At 42.1% G+C, this 18,662-nt stretch overlaps 1 protein-coding gene across 2 annotated transcripts in view; it reads left to right on the top strand.

Moving 5' to 3' along the window:
• The window catches only part of TRIM58 (tripartite motif containing 58), a 19,758-nt gene extending 1,436 nt beyond the window's left edge, over positions 1 to 18,322 (top strand). Inside the window, exons 2-6 of one of the 2 annotated variants that reach the window (XM_017545335.2) lie at positions 1,665 to 1,760; positions 6,003 to 6,233; positions 9,529 to 9,551; positions 9,647 to 9,747; positions 16,810 to 18,322. In XM_017545335.2, coding sequence (XP_017400824.1) covers positions 1,665 to 1,760; positions 6,003 to 6,233; positions 9,529 to 9,551; positions 9,647 to 9,747; positions 16,810 to 17,399 — 1,041 coding nt within the window. In that variant the 3' untranslated portion in view covers positions 17,400 to 18,322. The remainder of the gene's footprint in view (positions 1 to 1,664; positions 1,761 to 6,002; positions 6,234 to 9,528; positions 9,552 to 9,646; positions 9,748 to 16,809) is intronic. The other variant, XM_017545337.2, reaches the window with a different exon arrangement.
• The last annotated feature ends 340 nt before the right edge of the window (positions 18,323 to 18,662 follow it).

Raw genomic sequence — 18,662 nt, 5'->3', positions numbered from 1 at the left:
AGTTCTCCTGCCTCAGCCTCCCGAGTAGCAGGGATTACAGCCACGCACCACCACGCCCAGCTAATTTTTGTATTTTTAGTAGAGACGGGGTTTCACCATGTTAACCAGGCTGGTCTTGAACTCCTGATCTCGTGATCCTCCCACCTCCACTTCCCAAAGTGCTGGGATTACAGGAGTAAGCCACCGCCCCGGGCCTCTACTGTAATATTTCTAAAGGTGTTCTCTGTATTTTCCCTAGTGATTCAGTGAAATACCAAATAAATATTGTCTAAACTTCTGAGCCTGTCAGTGAAAGCTTTCTAGGGCCGTAAGTTATTTTTCTATAGCTCCTGTCTTAACCGACCAGGAGACCCAGCAAATTCAGCTGAATCACTGTTGTCCTAAGTGTGCCACATCTGCTTGCTTTTGCTGACAGTCTGTTTGGCCTGCGGGAGCTTTTATCTATCTACAAGTGTCAAACTACTCGGTTCTTTGTAAACACCAAAACAAATGCCACTTCCCTGGCTGGGTCAAATGGTATCATGAATTCTACTGTTATTTTATGTATAACAATTATAATATTCTCCTTTTAAAAACAATTGATGTGTATGTAGGATTTATTGAGTAACTTTGAGAATAGAATTTTTAAATTAAAATCCTGTTTTTATATGTATCTTTGTGGGTGTTTTCTGTAAATAAAATGCACACATTTACCTCTAGCGAGGGCCCTATCATTAAAGGGAGATTTAGTTCCCATTGTATTTTTACTTATTGTAAGATTTAAAGTATATTGTATTTTTTCATATGAAATATGTTAACCTACCAAGTTTCTTCTGACCTAATAGTACTACTAATAATACAATAATAAACGCGTGTTTTATCATAATCAATAACTTCAAGAAGTTGAAATATAGAGATATTATAGCATCACTCTTCAACCAAACACCAATAGATGACATTTCATCTAATATCCTTCTCATTTACGTCAGCCCAGTTTCAATATATCCATTACAAGCACATTGTTTTCAAAATTAATGTTGTTTTGTAAAATATTCTTATCTATTGATGTTATTTTATTTCTTGTCATGAAACATTCTGTAATGTCTTATTTTAATTCTATCCTATTAATGTTTTTTCTTCCCTATTTTTAACATTTTAGTTATTCTATCATATATAGTGATGAAGTGAGCATACTTTTAGATAAATACTTGATTGTATCTGGCATTAAAATACATTTAGGGAGGTAGGCACCGTGCCTCATGCCTGTAATCCCAGCACATTTAGAGGCTAAAATGGGACACTCTCTGGAGGCCAGCAGTTTGACATCAGCCTGGACAACATAATGAGACCCCATCTCTACAGAAAACAAAATTAACTGGGTATAATGACATGTGCCTGGAGTCCTAGCTACTTGGGAGGCTGAGGTGGGAGGATCACTTGAGCCCAGGAGTTGGAGGCCGCAGTGAGCCATGATCGCATCACTGTGTAACAACCTGAGTGACAGAGTGAGACCCTGACTCTAAAACTAAAATACATTTGTTTAGTTTTTAATGATATTGAACATTTTTATGTGCTTTCTAGGGACTGTTTAAGTTGATCTTTGTATTTCCTCTCACATCTGAGTGACGTCGGGTACTGACTGACGTCAGGCATCTGTAACAGCTTTGGAATATCTTCCCAAACAGGTACAGCTCCAGATGGCTCTGGAACTTGTGAGGAAAGAGATGGAGGAGGCCTTGACTCAGGAGGCCAACTTGGGGAAAAAGACTGTCATTTGGAAGGTAAGAGCATGTTGGGGCTTTAGGAGGCTTGTGTGTTTGAAGGATCCAGGTTTGGATCAATAAGTCTTCAAGCATCATCCATTCTCTAGCACTTTTGTTCCATCTCTATAGTTGCTCAAGAAGAACATCTCAGGGCCATCCTGGATCATCCCTGTCCCCTCAAATGATATGGTTCATTTTTGTTTTGGTCTCTATTGCCATCACCCAATCCAAATTATAATTCAGTAACTTTACTAGCTTGATCTTACTGTGAAATCCACTGCTGTATCCCTATCACATAGAATAACATCTTATACTGTCACTACTGGTTTAAAAATATTAGGTGAATGAAATAATGAATATTTCACAACTTTGTAACAGATGAAACTACAGCACAAGATGATCATCTTATATACAGGGAATAATTTGAACATGCAGCCTTTTTTTGATCATCTATACACATATTCCATCTTTTTTACACCTCACCAGCTCTTTTTATTCCCTTAATGTTTTGTTTATGCACATGTGTGTGCACACATGTATACACACACACACACACATACACACAGTGATTCACATACACACAGTGATTCTCAGTCTGGGGCGACACCCCCCCCCCTTAGATACATTTTGCAATATCTGGAGATATTTTTGGTTGTCACAACTGAGGAAGGGTGGGTGCTATACACCTATCATCTAGTAGAGGCAGGAATGCAGCTTAACACCCTGTAGTCCACAGGACAGTCCCCATAACTTACAAGAAAAACTGATGTGTTCAAGATGTCTATATTGTCAAGATTGAGAAACTATATATAGAAACTGTGTGTATAGTTGTATATATTCATATAGTGTATTACATAATACGATATATATATATAATAGGTTATACTGGACAGAATATTCCTATTCTTTTTCCTTTTCCAAATAACTCTTCTTTTCTGATCACTCTATATATTTCTAATTCTTTCCTTCTTTTCTTTGAAAATTTAATCTTATACTCCATCTTTACACAGATATTACATAAAGACTTTTTTTTTTGAGATGGAGTTTCACTTTGTCGCCCAGACTGGAGTGCAGTGGAGCGATCTTGACTCACTGCAACCTCTGCTGCCTGGGTTCAAGCGATTCTCCTGCTTCAGCCTCTTGAGTAGCTGGGATTACAGGCACCTGCCATTGTGCCTGCCTAATTTTTGTATTTTTTTTTAAGTAAAGACGGGGTTTCGCTAACTTGATCAGGCTGGTCTTGAACTCTTGACCTTGTGATCCACCCGCCTTGGTGTGAACCACCATGCCTGGCCATAAAGACTATTTTTTAACTACATTTTTCTACATTTACTACAGTACTAGATTATAATATATATACATAGTGATAGGAAAGGATAACACTTACCCCAGAAGAAAAATGTACATTATAGGTAAATACTGTACATAGTGCTAGGAAAGGATAAAAGTTATCAATATTAAATAATATGGATGTTAATAACATCAGTACCTGACGTTCCTCAGATGTGTGAAGAAGTAGTAAAACTTATTAATGTTAATACTGACAAGCTTGTTTGTCAATATTATTAACAAATATTTTTAAACTAGTAGTGACAGTATAAGGTGCAATTCTAGGTGATAGGGATATGACAATGGGTTTTACAGTAAGAGCAAGCTAGTAAAGCATAGTTTGGATTGGGTAGTGGCAATAGAGATAAAAAGAGTAAGAACAAATCTTTACAATATTAAATAATGTACATTATTGACATGTAATGTACCTAGTGATAGGATGTACATTATTTTATTGTAATATTGATTAATAATGTTTGTTCTTTTCAGGCTGAAATACAAGTCCATTGTTTTCAATCCTGGCTTGACCATAGATCTATAAAATCAGAATCCCCATATTCGGAGATCTGAGATCCTGCATGCTTTAAGCCCTCTACCCATTATTCTTAAGTAGGGATGATACTAATATCTTTGTTCTAAGCCAGGTAAACTTGCATGATCATTACCATCAAGAATGTATCCGTGTGAGCCAAGTACAGCAAGCACATGTTTGGTAAAAAGGTTTCTAAATACTACAGAACAACCTTTCCTCTTTCTCTATCTGCAGATATAGTTCTGCTCAAGAGGGTGGTGTGAAAGGAAGATGAATTGCAGGCAAATCGCTTCCCACCACACCCTCCCTCACGCCCCAGGTATGACTCTACTCTTTTCTAGCGGCTGTGTTACTTGCCCCACCCCACCACAGCCCAGCCTCTGATATGAAGACAGCTTCTCATATTTACATGAGTTACATCTTTCAGGAATCACCACATGGAGTTCAGAGTTGACTGATTTCAGAAACAAGGTGAAGTCTTCTGAATCTGGTGATCTAGAAAATGGTAGAAGGGGCCAGTCATGGTGGCTTATGCCTGTAATCCCAGCACTTTGGAAGACTGAGGTGGGAGGATCACCTGAGGTTGGGAGTTTGAGACCAGCCTGACCAACATGGTGAAACCCTGTCTTTACTAAAAATACAAAAATTAGTTGGGTGTAGTGGCAGGTGCCTGTAATCCCAGCTATTCAGGAGGCTGAGGCAGGAGAATCGTTTGAACCTGGGAGGTACAGCTTACAGTGAGCCGAGATTGTACCACTGCACTCCAGCCTGGGTGACAGAGTGAGACTCCATCTTAAAAAAAAAAAAATGGTGGAAGTAGAGATGGAAAATGAAAGGAAGGAGTTAAGTCTTAGGGGATGTTTAGAGTTTAAAAAGGTGATAGCTTCTGCCTTTTAGTCAAAGCAAGAAGATAACCACATTTAAAAACAGGCAAATGACTTTACCTATGAAGCAATATAACAATGTAATAAAACTGCATTTGTACCCCATGAATATATACAAAAAATGCAATCAATAAAAACAGGACAGAGAATCCGAGGTATGGGTACTTCGAGGGAATGATTTGCCTGTCAAACTCAGTTTAAAGTTAGCTTCTTGTATACTCACCTTGGGAGAAGAAAATCTACCAAATAAACCTGTGACAAAGTATGTTCCTTAGGTCTATTCAAAAACTGTAGATGTGAGATTTGGGTAGCAGTCAGGATTAGTTCCCTGATGTGAACGCTGAAACCGTGGCTGAGCATCGCTTAGTTCTTTCTTGGCTTTGTAGAGAACGTTAGGCTTATGGTTGTGTTCACTATTACCATATTATGAAACAGCATTCATATTTTCTCATCTCTAGGCCTTTCTTATTCAAACAATTCTAGGTCTCTAATATTTCTTCAAGATTCAGTTGTTTCGAGTGGTTCTAGTGAGTAATCTACTGGTAAATAGTAACTTCTGTTGTGTCACTGCTCTATGCTAATCACTGTTCTTGCAGTTTAATAGATATTTAACTGTAATCCACATATTCTTCTTTTCCCCACATTTTTAAAGAGATGGAGTCTTGCTCTCTTGCCCAGGCTGAAGTGCAGTGGTGCAGTCATCGTTTACTGCAGCCTCGAGCTGTTAGGCTCAAGTGATCCTCCCACCTCAGCCTTGTGGGTAGCTGGAACTGCAGAGCTTACCACCATGCCCAGCTAGTTGATTTTAATTTTTTTAGAGATGGGGTTGCGGCTTGCTTTGTTACCCAGGCTGATCTTGAACTCCTGGCCTTAAGCAATCCTCCCGCCTCAACTTCACTGAAATCTCACATTTTGTGTATTTTGCTGAAACTTGAATATGAAAGTGCCTCACCCCAAAGCCTATGGCAAAATGGGAACCCCAGTCCAACATTATTTTTCAAACTTTAGTTTGAACACTTGGCTGGGCACAGTGGCTCATGCCTGTAATCCTAGCACTTTGGGAGGCCGAGGCCAGTGGATCACGAGGTCAGCCTGGCCAACATGATGAAACCCCATCTCTACTAAAAATACATACACACACACACACACACACACACACACACACACGCACAATCAGCTGGGCATGGTGGTGTCCACCTGTAGTCCCAGCTACTTGGGAGGCTAAGGCAGAAGAATAACTGGAACTCGAGAGATGGAGGTTGCAGTGAGCTAAGAACGTGCCACTGCACTCCAGCCTGGGTGACAGAGTGGGACTCTGTCTCAGAAGAAAAGAAAACTCTACTGGGCTGCTTCTTATATGAATGGACTGCAGTCTGCCCATGTTGTTGGAATGCAGCCAGTCAGTCCACAGAGTTACGGAGCTCAGGAAATGCTGGATGTTGCCTTCTCCAGCATCATCCTGTACACAGCTGCAGGAGGCCAAGTGTGATGACGTGATCCACTGTGTCACCTCAGGAGAAAGTGGAAATGCAGAGGCAGCGCTTCCGCTTGGAGTTTGAGAAGCATCGTGGCTTCCTGGCCCAGGAGGAGCAACTGCAGCTGCGGCGGCTAGAGGAGGAGGAGCGAGTGACCCTGCAGAGACTGCGTGAGAGCAAGGGCCGGCTGGCCCAGCACAGCAAGGCCCTGAAGGAACTGGCAGATGAGCTGGAGGAGAGGTGCCAGCGCCCAGCCCTTGGCCTGCTGGAGGTGAGGCCGGGTGCCACAAAAGCAGGCAGATGTGAGACTGACGTGGGAGACAAGGACAGTGGCTTTCAGAGACAAACACTTTGGCATTTGTGTTCTTTAGGAAACGGCACCCTAGAATTTCTCAGAACGCAGCTTAAACACCCTAGAATTTCTCAAAAGGCAGCTTAAACACCCTAGAATTTACTCAGAATCGTGAGATTCTAGAGAATTCTATAGTTTGAATCTGGCATGGTGGCACATGCCTGCAGTTCCAGCTACTACAGAGGCTGAGACAGGAGGATCGCTTGGTCCAAGGAAATTGAGACCAGCCTGGGCAACACAGCAAGACCCTCTCTCAAAAAACAAACAAACAGCGTATGGTTCATATTAAGGACTAAATAATTTTTTAAATTAAAATTAAGTTAATGATTTCTGAGAATGTAAACAGCTAGGAAAAGGACAGGCTGCCCTCTGCTGGTGACGAAGTGTTTCTTGAAACCTCACAGTCAGGTTGTCACGAAGGCACTGCAGTTTTTCAGTGATGGCTAACCCAGAAAGTCTGCATGACACATTTCAGTGTCACAGCCAAAAGGGTGAATAATGATTTAAATTGTCCAACTTGAAACTGTTATACTGGATTGTAAAGCAAACACTTGTTTCCTGGCCCACGTTGCATGCCTGTTTCAGGCACGGTGAGGAGGGGTTACGTGGACTCCTGTGTAGTTTGCTCCCAATCTATTTGGGATTAGAGAACAGAAAGACAAATAACAGTAAAAGGAAATCTTTGCTTTTAATCCTCTGTGGAGACATCATATCCCAGTGAACAGCGAAAGCCGCAGTTGTTGATGAATCTGTGTTTTCTTGATAGAATCAATGCCAACAGGAATTTATCTGGGCGACTTCTTTTTTTGGAGATGGAGTTTTGCTCTTGTTGCCCAGGCTGGAGTATAATAATGACATGATCTCAGCTCACCACAACCTCTGCCTCGCGGGTTCAAGCGATTCTCCTCCTTCAGTCTTCTTAGTAGCTGGGATTACAGGCATGTGCCACCAGCCAGGCTAATTTTTTGTATTTTTAGTAGAGACGGAGTTTCTCCATCTTGGTCAGGCTGGTCTTGAACTCCCAACCTCAGGTGATCTGCCTGCCTGAGCCTCCCAAAGTGCTGGGGTTACAGATGTGGGCCGCTGCGCCCAGCCTATCTGGGTCGACTTCTGTCTCCTCCCCAATGACTCATTCAGGGAGTTCTAAACTAAGTGATTCATGTCCTCATTTAACAGCTGACCCACAGATTCTACCTTTTCAGACTTAGTTCTAGACACTGAAAGACCATGAATATAAATAATCATATTAATTATCTGTATAATATTTACAAGTACAGTGACTAAACAGTACTGGTGACGTGTCAGGGGAGCATTAAATGAATGAATTTATAAAGCAGTTTAATTTGTCTCATTTTATCTTTTATATATATATATGCATATATATATATATAAAAGATATATAAATTATATTTTATTATTATTGTTATGTTCATTTCCTTAGTAAACTAGAGTCAGAAAGGAGTTAATTTTCTAAATAGCAGATAGCAAATAAACACAAGAACTTTGACAGTTTCTTTCTTTTTTTTTGTTTTTTTTGAGACAGAGTCTCACTCTGTTGCCTAGCCTGGAGTACAGTGGTGTGAACTTGGCTCACTGCAACCTCCACCTCATGGGCTCAAGCGATTCTCCTGCCTCCGCCTCCTGAGTAGCTGGGATTACAGGCATGTGCCAATGCACCTGGCTAATTTTTGTTGTTGTTGTTGTATTTTTAGTAGAGACAGGGTTTTGCCATGTTGGCCAGGCTGGTCTTGAATTCCTGACCTTAGGTGATCCATCCACTTTGGCCTCCCAGAGTGCTAGGATTATAGGCATGAGCCCCCGTGTCTGGCTTGACAGTTTCAACAATAACATTTATTGCCTTAACTCACCATGTCTCACGTAACAACCATTTAAATTTAGCACTTTACCACCAAATAGATGTTATAAAACAAATTATAGGGAGGATAAATTCTTGAATAATGTATCTATTTTTTTTAAAAGACAGGATCTCGTTCTGTCACTCAGGCTGCAGTGCAGTGGCATGATCATAGCTCATTGCAGCCTCAGTCTCCTAGATCAGGCAATCCTTGTGCCTCTGCCTCCTGAGTAGCTGGGACTACAGGTGTGCACCACCATGCCCAGCTAATTTTGTAAAAAGTTTTAGTAGACATGAGGCTTGGTTATGTTGCCCAGGCTGTATATTTTTACACTTTCCTTTCCCTTTCTTTCCTGGTACTAATAAGCTACATTTTACCCCCAAAGGCCAGGACCGAGGCCTGACATTCCCATACAGGGTAAAGCAGATTTTTTTTTCCCTGCTTTTATGCCATCAGGACTTATCTGACTGGTGACTGTTTTTAAGGGGGGAGGGAAAATGTATCCCAAATACAATTATTAATGTAATAAATATATTACAGATATATTTATTTAATAATCTACTTTGAGAAAAATTGTTGCTAGTTATTAAAGGCTTTCTTTTTTAATCTACTTAGGTAACCTACTCGATATGAATGGCTCTGGTATGTTGGTTCAAAGAATTAGGAATTTGTAATTCTTATAAAGACATTTAGGGAAACATTTTGTGTCTTTATTTGAGGAACCTTTCCCTGCCCTCCAAATAAATTCTACAAGTTCTTAGGATCTATTTTATCCTATTCCGTCTGAATTACATGCAGAATGTTACTCTGCTACAATATCCAAGTGCCAGAATTATTAATTCAGAAGATAAATTGATAGATGTTACAGGAATTAATCTAAATTTTGTGTGGCTTTAAAGAAAAGAGATTTGGCCAGGCACAGTGACTCATGCTTGTAACCCCAGTACTTTGGGAGGCTGAGGTGGGTGGATCACCTGAGATCAGGAGTTCGAGACCAGCCTGGTCAACATGGTGAAACCCTGTCTCTACTAAAAATACAAAAAAATTTAGCCAGGTGTTTGGTGGGCATCTGTAATCCCAGCTACTCGGGAGGCTGAGGCAGGAGAATCACTTGAACCTGGGAGGCAGAGGTTGCAGTGAGCCAAGATTGCACTGTTGCACTCCAACCTGGGCAACAAGAGTGAAACTCCATCTCAAAAAAAAAAGAGAAAATAGTTTTATTGTCCCCTATAATTGTATCTTAATCGTTAATGTTTTCCAGTAATTTCTAAGGAAATTTTCATGGTGTCCCTAGTCTGACTGTGAAAAGCAATTTGGAGGTCCAGCTCATGCAGTTTGTGTTTTTCTTTCCTTTTCAGGGTGTAAGAGGAGTCCTGAGTAGGTGTGTCTGCTTTCTGAATTGGTGAAGGGATTGGGAGAGGCAGAGGAGCTGGTGGATGGCGCTGCTGACTTCTGTGGTTTCTGTGCTCTTCTCAGAAGTAAGGCTGTCACGAGGCTGGAAGCAGAGAACATCCCCATGGAACTGAGGACAGCATGTCGCATCCCTGGGAGGAGGGAAATGCTGAGGAAATTCCAAGGTAGTTTGCACTTTAGGGATTGGGAATTCAGTGCGTGGGGTTTGCCTAGTATTGCAGTGTGCCAGTCAGCCGCAGTGACCCACAGAACCTGAAGTCTCAGTGGCCCACATCAGCGGATATTTATTTTGAGAGTGTGCTGTTGGTTTGTTACTGGGTGTGGGGCCTTCTGTGGTACCTCTCCTCACTCTGGGACCCATGCTGACAGAGCTCCACCTTCCTGCTGGTGCTGGGAGCCATACACAAGGGCAAGGTTATTAAAGGGATGGGGGATAAGTTCTCTTTACAGCATCAATACAGCATATCACTTCTGGTCACCAAAATGTGTGGGGATTTCTCCCGCAAACAGCCAATCTGTTCTCCAGCAGATGCTCCAGCCAGAAGTCCTTCCCTGCCATTTGATTTTGACACTATCTACCTGGAGATGGCATCAGGTCCCACAGGTTGAGGGTTTAGTCCCACAGACTGACCCCACTTCATATGCTGGTCACAAGCACAGGTTGTGGCCTATGATTCTGACCAACTGACTGTAAATTGGGGTTCCCACTACCTCCTTCTTGAGTTCACCTAATTTCCTGAACCAGCTCGCAGAACTCAGGGACACATTTTTACTCACTTATTATAATGGGTGTTACAGAGGATACAGATGAACAGCTGGAAGAGATTCATAGGGCGAGGTTTGTGAGAAGCGGTATGGAGCTTCACACCCTGTAGGCATGCTACCTTCAGAACCGCCATGTGTTCAGCTATCTGGAACGCCTCAGAACTCAGTTCTTTTGGTTGTTTTTGTTTTTGTTTTGAGATGGAGTCTCACTGGAGTGGAGTGGTGCAATCTCGGCTCACTGCAACCTCCGCCTCCCAGGTTCAAGCAATTCTACCTCAGCCTCCAGAGTAGCTGAGACTATAGGCACATGCCTCCACGCCCCGCTAATTTTTGTATTTTTAGTAGAGATGCGGTTTCACCTTGTTAGCCAGGATGGCCTTAATCTCTTGACCTCGTGATCCACCTGCCTCGGCCTCCCAAAGTGCTGGGATTACAGGCATGAGCCATCAGACCTGGCCTCTTTTGACTTTTTATGGAAGCACTATGTAGACATGATTGATTAAGTCATAGGCCATTGGTTTATCAACCCACCCTTCTCTTCTTCAGAGGTGGGTGGGGGCGTGGCACACAGGACTGAAAGTTTCCAGCCTCTAATCACGTGGCTGGTGCCCCTGGTAACCCACACCCAGTGGGGGCTTTCTGGGGGTCACCAACTACAAGTCATCCCACTAGCATACAAAAGACACTTGTCTTTCTGGAAATTCCAAGGATTTTAAGAACTGTATGTCAGTAAACAGGATGTAGACCAAATATATCCTTCACAGTATCAGTGGTGTGGTGACTCATGCACTCCTCTTAAAGGCATCCATGCTGAATGGGGCATGTGACCTTGCTGAGATTTCATGGCTATGCCAAACTGTAAAGGAGACAGTGTAGAGGGCAAGGCAGAACTTTCCCCTTTCCCTAGGAATGTTTGCTGAAAATCAACTGACCAAAGACAAATAGGAACACAGGCATAGAAAAGTTGTAACATTCATAGCACAGTGGAACTGCAGGAGAGTAATTACCCAGTAACTCGGTGGGATGCAGATGCTTACATACCCTTCTTTATTGGAGGAAAGGAAGATGGGGAGATGTGGGTGATTTTAGGGGGATAGTAAATGATTTTTTTCGAGGATTCTTTGGGCTTGATGTACATACAGTGGCTTGGGACAAAGTCTGTTGAAAAGTAGACAGTGGTTTGTGACTAAAGTTTGTCCAGGTGTGTTCACAGATTAAGTCTGTCTTCCTGCAGTATGAGCTAAATTATTTAAGAACACAGAGACTTTAGGCAGATAAATGACTGTTAGAATAAAGCTTCCTCCAGTGTGTGCTGGTCTCCAAGGACCTTTGCTTTAAAATAATGGGTTTACCAGGGTGCCATATTTTAGGGTAAAATTCCCTGCCCTCCTTCAGTGGGAGAGTACACCATGCCAGAAGAATGAGGATTGGTATATTCATGAAGAACATCAGAGTCACGGCCACGCATAGAGTCTATATTTGGTTAGAACAATGGGTGCAAAATTGTAGTTTATCTCCTATTAGCTGTGATATGAGTAACGTTAGTCCCAGTAAATTTCCATTTTTCCTTGTTTATAAAATGCTAAAAAAACTGTTTGGAGGACAAAATGAAACATTTGAAAGCACCCCACCTCCTGAAAGTAATCAATATGAAAGCATTGCAGTTATCAATTAACAAGAAGTTTGGTTTAATATACTGGCTGAGAATTTGATGATTTGCTTGAATTAGTCAATAAAGCCAAAAATATTGTTAATTATTTTTATGTAGGAATAAGCAGTGTCACAAAAATTTAGTTTGTTCAGTCTGATTGTGTTATTCTTTAAAACAGTATAGATTCAGTATTTTTTTAAAATTTCATTTTAAAATCTAATTTATCCCAAGTAATGAAAATAGTCTGTGTCTGAATGGTCACTTCACTACTTACAGAGAAAGATTGTAATGTCTCCTTAACGAGAAAACCCATCTCCTCACCATAGTACCCACGTTCTCATGGGCAGATGAATATGTACTAAATGCCTGACTTGATTAAAGTTATCATGTCACCATCAGACACAGGTAACCTCATATCAATATTTATTTCTATTGAATGAAATAATCAATTCAAAATGTATTACTCATTTTATCTCATCCATTCTTTTAAACGTTGGAATATATCATTCAACAACAGCAACAAAATACGCTACTACAGTCCATAGCTTTGTGTTGCAGATATTTACTTAATCAAAATACACAGACTGTAAGTGGATGATACAGGTTATTGAGGAAAATTAAAAGGAGTGTGAAAAGGGTAACAAGAAGTTCTAGTTTTGAATAAGGTGACCAGGGAAGACCTTGGCCTGTAGCGGATAGCCCAGCAAACATGTGATCTGGAAGAAAGCATTCAGGCAGCAGAAATGAACACTAAGGCCTGACATGGAGGATGGCAGGTGTGTTCCAGGAGCCGTGAGGATGCCAGTGTGAGGACTCTCTGGCAGAGTAAATGACAGGAGGGTTGGAGAGACCAAGGAAGGGCTAGACAGGCAAGCCACTCTGAGTATGATACTTTATCCCTGAGTGACATAGGACATCACTGAAAGATGATTGGGCCAGGCACCATGGCTCATGCCTTTAATCTCAGCCCTTTGGGAGGCCAAGGTGGGCAGATCACTTGAAGTCAGGAATTTGAGACCAGCCTAGCCAACACGATGAAAACCCATCTCTATTAAAAATATAAAAATTGGCCGGGCGCGGTGGCTCAAGCCTGTAATCCCAGCACTTTGGGAGGCCAAGGCGGGTGGATCACGAGGTCAAGAGATCGAGACCATCCTGGTCAACATGGTGAAACCCCGTCTCTACTAAAAATACAAAAAATTAGCTGGGCATGGTGGTGTGTGCCTGTAATCCCAGCTACTCAGGAGGCTGAGGCAGGAGAATTGCCTGAACCCAGGAGGCGGAGGTTGCGGTGAGCCGAGATCGCGCCATTGTACTCCAGCCTGGGTAACAAGAGCGAAACTCCGTCTCAAAAAAAAAAAAAAAAATTAGCCCACACCCAACTACTTGGGAGGCTGAGGCAGGAGAATTGCTTGAACCCAGGAGATGGAGGTTGCAGTGAGCTGAGATCGTGCCACTGCACTCCAGCCTGGGCAACAAGATTGAGGCTCTTTCTCAAAAAATAGAAAAAGAAAAATAGTTTGTACTAATGTTTTCTGAGGATCACTCTATATGCATTCTTGTAAGTAAATTACAGAGAAGAGAAGATTGACATGGGAAAAACAGCTAAGGATTTTTGGAGTAATTTGGTGAGAGATGATTATGTTGGTACAGATGTTATTACTGAAGGTGCCGCAAGATGGACAGATTGTTATATACTGAAGGCAGAGCTGGTAAGATTTGCTGTTGGATTATGTATGGTGTGCCATAAAAAAGAACAGCCAGGAATGATTCCAAGGTTTTGGATCTTACAAACTGGCAAAATGTGATTGCCACTTATATTGATGAGGAAAGCTGCACTTGAAGCAGAAGGAGGAGGTTGGGTTTTGGACACGTGGTTATTGCGATGAGTGCTAAATATCCAAATATTGGTGTCAGGTAAACAGATGAATGTACAATATGGAGTTTCAGGGTAAAGGTCAAACCTAAGGACATGCATTGAGAATCAGTCATCATATGAATGGAAGTTTATCAAAGCAATGAGCCAGCCAAGCCCCGGGTAGATAGGGAGTGAGCTGAGAGAGAAAGAAGAGGCCCAAGTCTTGGGACCACAGGTTTCTCCAGTGGTGGTGGACGAGGAGAGGAGAACAGCAAACAGGGCCAAGGAGTAGCAGGCAGAGAGGAAGGGGAGACATGGATGAGTGTTATCTTTGGAAACAGGAGACTTTTCGGACAAATGGATTCTCAGTAGTGTTGAGAGCTACAGAAACATCATTTAAGATGAACTATGACAAATAACCATTCATCAAAGTGGAGGCCCCTGGGAAGATGGACATGAGCAGTTGGGGTGGAGTGTGGTCATATCATGATGAAGAATTGAGTTTAGGAGAGAAATGGTAGGGAGAGGAATAGGATATAGACCACGTCAAAAGCCATTTCACAGTCCTCTTTTGTTAGAAATGACGCAGCCAGGTGTGCCGGAGCAGGAATGGCGTGGGGACACATGACCTATGTTAAATGCACACTCAGTGGAGGCCTACCTCCCAGCCTCTGTTATTCATCTCTAGAGTCTGGAAAACCACATCAACTCTTTGACTCTGAATCTACTCTTGTGTAATGCAGGGATGACTGTGGTGACCGTCAGGGTGGCTGCGTGAGTTAATATAAATAATGCAGTGGGCAGTTATGTGACCACTCAGGTTGGATATCAAGAAGAGTTTACTAGGCTGGCTGTGGTGGCTCACGCCTGTAATCCCAGAACTTTGGGAGGCTAAGATGGGTGGATCACGTGAGGTCAGGAGTTTCAAACCGGCCTGGGCAACATGGCAAAACCCCATCTCTACAAAAAATACAGAAAACTAGCTGGGTAAGGTGGTGCATGCCTGTAGTCCCAGCTACTCAGAAGGCTGAGGTGGGGGGATTGCTTGAGTCTGGGAGGTGGAGTCTGCAGTGAGCCGTGATTGCACCACTGCACTCCAGACTGGGCAACAGAACAAGGCTCTGTCTCAATTTAAAAAAAAAAGTTCACTAGAAGTGTTTAGAGGCAAATAAGTGTAGTGGCAGTGGCAGTAGTGGGTAGTACCGTGGCAATAGCAGTAGCAGTAGAAGGAGTACTTGTTCTGATGTTAAAAATCAAACTATATTCACATGTTAGTCTGTTTTTGCCTTGCTATAAAGAAATACCTGAGGCTGGGTATTTTGTTAATATAAGGATATGTGGTTTATTTTGGCTCATGGTTCTGTAGACTGTACAGGAAGCATGGTGCTGGCACCTGCATCTGGCGAGGCCTCAGGAAACCTCCAGTCATGGTGGAAAGCAAAGGGGGAGCCAGCATATCACATGGCAAGAAAGGAAGCAGTGAAGTGGGGGGCTTCCAGGTTCCTCTTAAACAAGCAGCTCTTGCAAGCTAAGCCACATTTCAACATGAGATTCCGAGGGGATACACATCCAAACCGTGTTATTAATTAACTTGCTACCTATGAGGAATGCTTATAAGGAAATCCACTGAATATTTTACATTCTCCCTTCTTCCTTGAGTTTCATATCTAGATATATTTATTTACTATGTATATGGGTCAGATGTCTCATCAGTCTTGCTGGGACTTCACAGGATCAATTTTTTAAATTGTTAATATAACAAGTCACTGCAAGCTTAGCTGCTTAAAGCCATACCATTTAGTATCTCACAGTTCTGGAGATAGACATCCAGGTGGGATCAGCTGGCTCCTCTGCTTCCTTTGGTTTCCTCAAGGCCCAAATACGGGTGTTGGCTAGGCTAGGCTTCTCTGTAGGTCTGGGGAAGAATCTTAACCCTGAGCTTATTCAGATTGTTGGCATAATGCAGTTCCATGCAAAGGCAGTACTGAGATTCCTGTTTTCTTGCTGGCTGTTGGTTGGGGGCCATTCCAGCTCTGGAGAGCACTCTCAGCTCTAGAACTCACTCGTCTTTCTCCTCATGTGACCTTTCCCTCTTCAAAGCCAGCAAAGAGATATCAAATCCATGTCTTATTGACCTTTCCTGCTGCCACCAACCCAGTAGCCAGAGAAAACGTTATGATTTTATAGAACTTGTGGGATTAGATTCGACCCATCTAGATAATCTGTCTCTTGTCATATAATGTAACATAGTCATAAGGCTAACACCAGGGTGTGAAGGTCATGGGGTCCGTCTTAGAATTCTGCCTACCACAGTAATATAATCTTGAAGGTAGTGGATTTCATGTTAATAAAATTCTCCTATAGATTTTAAGAAAAAGAAACCCCTAAGGGGTTTATAAATTTTATGTTAAATGCAGAGGATCCTCCTACGTGTACCCAAATGTTTTGGATGTAAGCCAGACATGGTGGTGTGCACCTAGAGTCCCAGATACTGGGGAGGCAGACACAGGAGGTCCCTTGAGTCCAGGAGTTTGAGGCTGTAGTGTACCATGGCTGTGCCCCTAAATACCTCTGAACTCCAGCCTGGGCAACATAGTAAGACTCCGTCTCACACACACATACACACACACACACAAATGCTTTAGATGTAAATGAAACTAAATGATTATTCACTTGCTTTGTCATCATCACTTAATTGTTTTCATTGGGGAAGTTAATGAGTTCTGAGTTATGCAGAGGAAACAGTGGAATAGACCAGAAAGTAATATAGAATAAAGAATAATGAAGTAATAAAGAATATTTCACTTGTAAGGTGAAATACTGATTTGTTTTCTCTAGGAGTTATTAGAGAGAGAAAAGTGAGGAACTGTGGGACTATTCTTTGCAGTGGCTTCCTAAGTTTCTACCAGTCCTTTCTTTCCTTTCACCTGCTCCACCAAATTCTTTCCACAGTGGATGTAAAGCTGGATCCCGCCACGGCGCACCCAAGTCTGCTCTTGACTGCTGACCTGCGCAGTGTGCAGGATGGAGAACTGTGGAGGGATGTCCCCAGCAACCCTGAGCGATTTGACACATGGCCTTGTGTCCTGGGTTTGCAGTCCTTCTCGTCGGGAAGGCATTACTGGGAGGTGCAGGTGGGAGAAGGAGCGGAGTGGGGGTTAGGGGTCTGTCAAGACACACTGGTAAGAAAGGGGGAAACCACACCGTCTCCCGAGAACGGGGTCTGGGCCCTGTGGCTGCTGAAAGGGAATGAGTACATGGTCCTTGCCTCCCCATCAGTGCCTCTTCTCCGACTGGAAAGTCCCCGCTGCGTTGGGATTTTCTTGGACTATGAAGCCGGTGAAGTCTCATTTTACAACGTCACAAATGGATCTTATATATACACATTCAACCAGCTCTTCTCTGGTGTTCTTCGGCCTTACTTTTTCATCTGTGATGCAACTCCTGTTGCCTTGCCACCTATAACAGCAACAGAGTCAGGAAATTGTGCATCCAGGGATCATTTAGATCCTGCTTCTCATGTAAGAGATGATCATCTCTAAAATTCTGTTCCAAGATGCAGTCCTAGCCTAGCCAACGTTCCTGGAGGGGTGAAGGATGTCAACATGCTAAGTTTTAACAAATACCCTCATTTAGGCCAGCACCATAATCCTTGTTGCTGTGGAAATATTTCTATGGGACAAAAGAAGTAATATGAAATATTTGCATCCGGGAAGATTATAGAGCATAATGATTTTAGAAATGGAGCAGCCTCAGCCTCTATTTCTAGATCACACTTTCTTGATGAGTCTTCCTTCAAATTAATGACCTTGGATTGCATAAGGATTTCTTTTCATTCATTAACATTTTTTATACCTTTTAATATCCTTTTATTCCAAATCTTCCATGTAAGAATTAACATGGCAATTCTTAAATGGATTCACAATGGTGTGATACTATTCCAGTATCACATCCATAATTCTGTATTTCTCCTCCTTTTCCTGATTTTCCTCCTCATTCTCTCCTTTCCCCTCTGTCTTTCTGTTATTCTCACTCTTTGTCTCTCTCATTCCTTGTTTCTTACCTCTTATTGTTTAACCTGTTGTTTCCTTCTAAATTAATATATTTCGAGCCATTCCTTTATACATTCACATTGCCTATGACGTTACTCAGTTACTTTAAAAATCCTTTTTATTCTGGAACTAATTTTTAAGAATTATGAAGCTCATTCCCCTGAATCTAATATCACTGACTCCTAGACTTTTTCCTTTTTCTTTGGATACACTCTAAATAGAATTTATCAGAATTTTCATTCAACTTGTTCTTTGACCTAGACATTTACTAGTTATAAGACCTCAAGGCTGGGTGCAGTGGCTCATGCCTTTAATTCCAGTACTCTGGGAGGCTGAGGTGGGCAAATCACAAGGTCAGGGGTTCAAGACCAGCCTGACCAACATGGTAAAAAATGTCTACTAAAAAAAAAAAATAGAAAAAATTAGCTGGGTGGCAGGTGCCTGTGATTCCAGCTACTAAGGAGGCTGAGGCAGGAGAATAGCTTGAACCCGGGAGGCAGAGGTTGCAGTGAGCCTAGATCACACCACTGCACTCTAGCCCAGGCAACAGTACGAGACTCGGTCTCAAAAGAAAAAAAAAAAAGTTCTCAAACAACACACCTGTTTTTCTTTCAGCTGCTTATTATGGTTCCTATACATGCAACAAATATACTGGCCTCACAGTGTTATAGTGTATACTTAAGGTTATAATTGATATTGCTGGTTTGAATTCAGCTTTTCTATTTAAGTACTTTATGATGATGATGATGAAAT

This window comes from Cebus imitator, unplaced genomic scaffold (genome assembly GCF_001604975.1).
Source record: "Cebus imitator isolate Cc_AM_T3 unplaced genomic scaffold, Cebus_imitator-1.0 Scaffold179, whole genome shotgun sequence".
Lineage (NCBI taxonomy): Eukaryota > Metazoa > Chordata > Mammalia > Primates > Cebidae > Cebus > Cebus imitator.
This window is presented reverse-complemented; position numbering and strand designations above follow the sequence as displayed.